General features: G+C 32.4%; 1 protein-coding gene across 1 annotated transcript; it reads right to left on the bottom strand.

Moving 5' to 3' along the window:
- Positions 1 to 1,772: 1,772 nt before the first annotated feature.
- Positions 1,773 to 2,261, bottom strand: LOC131069942 (ethylene-responsive transcription factor 1A-like). Its single transcript, XM_058005489.2, has one exon. It carries the CDS (start codon positions 2,259 to 2,261, stop codon positions 1,773 to 1,775), a length of 489 nt encoding a protein of 162 aa, XP_057861472.2.
- Between the last annotated feature and the right edge of the window lie 2,665 nt (positions 2,262 to 4,926).

The raw sequence follows: 4,926 nt of genomic DNA, 5'->3' as shown, positions 1-4,926 counted from the left end.
TTTGACTACATGATTATTTGAAATATTCTCCTAAAAAATAGAAGCTCCTACTTTTTGGATTTTCTTTTTGAGCGGATGGAAATGGGGTGGGGCTGGAATTAGCTCCCTACATTTTTAGAAGCTCCTACTTTTTAGATTTTCCATTTTGACCGGGTGGAAATGGGGTGGGGCTAGAATTAGCCTTCTACAACTTAGGGATAATTTATGCCACTTGTCAATTATAATTCAATAAAATAATATTGTAAAAATTGCACACTACAAAAATAGAAACAATTAATCCTTAAATTTAGGAGCTAAATTTTTTAATTTGAATTGCACTATTCATGGGACCACCAGCTTCCTTCAATTTAGAAGCTTAAATTTTTAAGCAGAACTCCACTACAAATTTTATGAAAGCCCCCTTCATGGGACCCAGCCTTATTTTTAAGTTTTATGCAACTGCTGCCCTACTTGAATAGGTTCTCATTCAGCCACGACCTCTAAATGATTATCAACTGCATTCTTACTTATGAATGGAGGTTAATTATAATGTTTGTGGCTGTTTCCGCGACAATGACATATTCCTGGTGCCTGAAAATGCAGGAGACCATTCATCAGACGACTCTCGTAGAAAGATACAAGAAGAAAGCTGTGGTGGACAGGCTAGGGATATGAAGGTAAAAACTTATTAATAAAAGATGAGAGACCTGGAAGAAGAAATCTTAAATCTATAGGAACAGAATTAAATCATATCATAAATTATGCTCTATGAACTTTTTGGTTCAATCTAATACAGAAACAGTATAGAACATTGTTATGAATTGTCTCTAAATTATGTCACCTATGTATAAATCAGTAGCCAGGCTGCAAGACTGGAAACAAGGAATACAAAACTCCATGATAAAATTTGGAGAGGCAACTCAAGGCATAGCCGCTGTTCAAATTATCAAGGATGAGAAAAATAAAGTTGAGATGACAGTGGAATCATAAAAAAAGGGGGGTTACCAGAAAAGAAAGAGGAATTGCAAAAAAATAAAAGGAGAAACACAGAGAGAAACAAAACAGACCAAATTTAGAGCGCCGAGAAATCTGTTTTGTGACATTAAATTTGAATTTATAGGCAACTACATCATAAATGCTAGTTATACTGTAGCATAGGCATTCATAATGGATAGGTGAAAGAGAGCAGCGTAAAAGGCGTGGGGCGGATGAAGCAGATTGTGTGGATTAATTTATCTATTCCAATAGTTTAGCGGCAGAAAACACCATACCGATGGATGAAATTGAGGTCAATGTTCAAGCTTGGAACAGAGCCTGAGAAGAGGGGAAATGCAAAACTTCCATCGTCTGTTTCACGAAAACAGGGTACAGGTGAGAACTGCTCGAGCGAAATAAACGAAAAAAGAGAGGTGACAAATGCACTGATGGATAACAATAAGAGAATGTAGAAAGCTCTCCAATTTTACGACAGATTGGAGAATATCTTGGACGCGCAGAATTTTCTCTGCATTCCTAAGAATATCTTGTGAATGTTTGCATTAGATAGCATTATTATTTAAAGTTCATTAAGGGCAAGTATATTTAACATAAGAAATCTTAAATTCCTAGGTGTCCCTCATCTAGCTTCCTTTTAAAAGCGCTCCAAAGAACTAAGGAGACCATCACAGAGGAGAGGATTACATTCATGTTTAAATAAGTAGTTGTTAATTGTTGAAACAATTTCTAATCTAGTATTTCGACTGTAGTTGTTAAGCACAGTGAGAGGATGAGATATAATGCGCTACAATTATGGATTAATCTGAACCTAATTCTTTGGATGATTGACCTTCATCTTTCCCTTGTGTCTTCCTCTTCTTCGGTATGTTAGATAGAATGTGCGAAGAAGAGGATTGAGAAAATGGATCCACATACTGTCCAGACTCAACGTTTAGAGGGAAATTCAGGGTAGCCCTTGAACTGCGGATTTCGAAAGCCTTACGATCATATGCCACGGCGGCTGCTTCGGCTTTGTCATAGCTACCAAGCCAAAGTCTGGAACCTTTCTTCTTTGGGTTTTGAATTTCTGCAACATATTTACTGCGAGCCTTAACGAATCTCACTCCCCTGTAATGTTTCTCTCCTCCTTTCTTTTTATTTCCAGTTCCCTCTGAAGCAAAGCTTGTCCCGCTTTCTTCAGAAGATCGTTGTTCCTCCGCAAGGGCAGTCGTCATGTATTCTTCCCCTAGCAGAAACTGACCAATCGCATTCAACATTCTCTTTTCCTCGTCTGTTGGCATGCTCATGATCGCTGCCGCCCTCTTTTTTGTACAAATAGGGAAGAAAGTTTTTCTTTGAAATGTATAAATTTGTGTGTTATACTTTCCATTTGTTGCCATTTAGCTATATATATAATGCGAGGATGCGATGATGACCTAGTTTTCACGAAGATTCTCCTCGCAATTTCGTTTAACATTCCTGATTACTCAGGTTCACCATTCATTTCTACCAAAGGGTATTTAGGGAAAACTGCGCTTCGAGGGTTGGAAAGGGCGACCAATCATGGGTTGGGTAAGTAGAGACTGTTGCGTTATAGGACTCTCCTTATAACAAATATTATTATATAGCAATCATGAACCATGCATAGAATCATATAGTGATATTCTTAAATTTACAGTCAATACGAGTCAATCTATTTAAACAACACAATTCATATCTATATTTTGAAAAATTACTATATAATTATCATGTAAATGATGTGGATATGTATCATTTTCTTTAATTATTCCACTTAAAAAATTAATATATAATTATATTGTAATTAAAATAAAACTATTTTAATATTATACTATAATTAATCTAAAATAATAATTATTTATAAATGATTATATTATTATATTTTTATGAAATTTGAAACTAAATTATTATCATACTATTATTCTTTTATTAAATTTATACAAAATAAATAAATATTTATTAAATTATTATTATAATATTATCATATAATTTTTTAATTTTATATTTGTTCATATCCTTGTCTTTTAGAAAAAATAGATTCTATGTAGTAACACTTTCAATCCTGTAAGCTATTAGCATACTTATAATTCATTAGTTTGTGTATGATATATTTATATCATTACTTATTTAATAAATTTGAAATATTATATATTTACATGATAATGTTTATATCTTGTATTTTCTTCTTCCTAATTTGTTTTGGTTTGTATGGATATTGTAAATATATATAGATTTAGTATTCACTTTACCTTCCTTTTAATATTAGCTTACTATAATCTTGAATCATGAATATGTCATCTTCATTCCATCACTTCAATTCTAGAGTAGCTCAATTTAAATTGTTTCTACATCATTCCACTAGATTGGACTTATATTCTTGCACTTTATTTTGAAATTTAAATTTTGTACTTTCTTATATTGATAATCTATGAGTATGATTTCTAGCCTTAAAGTTGCACAAAAAAAGTCATGACAATAGAAGTATATGTTTGGATGACATCTAAAATTCCTCTTAAATTCCACATCATGATGGAAATTAAAAATAAAGAAACACATGTTGGACTAAATGGAGGAAGATTGTGAAGTGATAGGGTAAGGGATATTTTGGATAATAATTAATATGGGCTATGGAGTTTTTAATGATTTTAGTTTAATAGGGGAAGAGAATAGACCTACTTTAGAAATCATCAAAAAGGGGAGGAGGAGGGAAATTATAGCTTTGTGGGAAAGAAAGGGTAGTTCAAATGTACAATGGCATCCCATAAAAAAGGGAAATGGTGAAACTAGGAGTAGTATAAGACAATTGAGAAATCAATATGGTAGTGGACAAAGGGGAAATGGAGTAATTTCAAATCCACATGAAGATATCCTAACTGGTGAACAAAAGGGGAATCGAGGGATGAAAGAGCTTGAAGAGCCATGCAACAAATTTATGTAGGATAGGACATTTGAATTAGATACTAGATGGTCATAAAACACCTAGTAGTTTGGTAAAATGTTACAATATTATAGGATAACACAATTACTAGAACACTACTAAATAAAGAACTTTCTATGGTATTGATAACATCCAACAACCAACAAGGAGATGAAAGATGAAAAGGGATCAATTACATGCAAACTGAATCAAGGGAGACCTATTTAGAGTTTTTTAAGGCCATTTATTTGTGATGAAAACAATGACTTGTCGAATGCACAAAGTGATCTTAGACAAATAAAATTTATTTCTATATGATTTTTGGCACCATTAGTTCATATTGAAGGTTTAGTGGGTTTAAATTATCTATTTTATTTGACTAGCATAGGTTGAAGTATTTTTTTTCATATTGTAATATAGTATTAACTAGCATGAGTAAAGGAAAACATAGATTACTTATGCTACCATTTGTTAGGATGAGGGAAGCATTATTAATTTATGAAATCCATAAGAAATTACAACATAAATTACTTTGTTGGAGATAGCAATACAATATACATATATGTTAGTGAGAAATAATATAAAATTTGTAATTGTTGATGTAATTTATGTCTCATGTAATTACACTTTACTTAGGTTGACTTACGATAATGCATTTCATAGTAGTTTACATATGAAACACTTAGGGAATTACATATCTAAGGAATATGGTTGTAGGAGTATTTCCACCTTTGGTGGTGTTATCTTGTGATCTATCTTTAGTGGAATTATCTATTATTTTTCCTACCTGATCGTACCTATCCTTGTATCTCATTGGGTCACGTCATGATTGTGTGCTCCCTTTTCCCTATACCCTTGCCTTTATAAGCAAGCTCATGTACATTGTACTTAGTTGGGCATTTGAATCCTAATTAGAATATAGTTTGTTCTTGTCTATTTTGTTCTCTCTTGATTTTATGCTATTCATTGGCCTCTAGATCTTGGATTTCTATAGGAAAATTCTTACTAATATAAAATTTGAAATAATAGAAACTTTG

The sequence above is a fragment of the Cryptomeria japonica genome, chromosome 6, assembly GCF_030272615.1.
Source record: "Cryptomeria japonica chromosome 6, Sugi_1.0, whole genome shotgun sequence".
NCBI lineage: Eukaryota > Viridiplantae > Streptophyta > Pinopsida > Cupressales > Cupressaceae > Cryptomeria > Cryptomeria japonica.
This window is presented reverse-complemented; position numbering and strand designations above follow the sequence as displayed.

Coding starts and splice junctions, on each gene's coding strand:
- LOC131069942 (XM_058005489.2), bottom strand. CDS start 2,261: ATGAGCATGCCAACAGACGAGGAAAAGAGAATGTTGAATGCGATTGGT.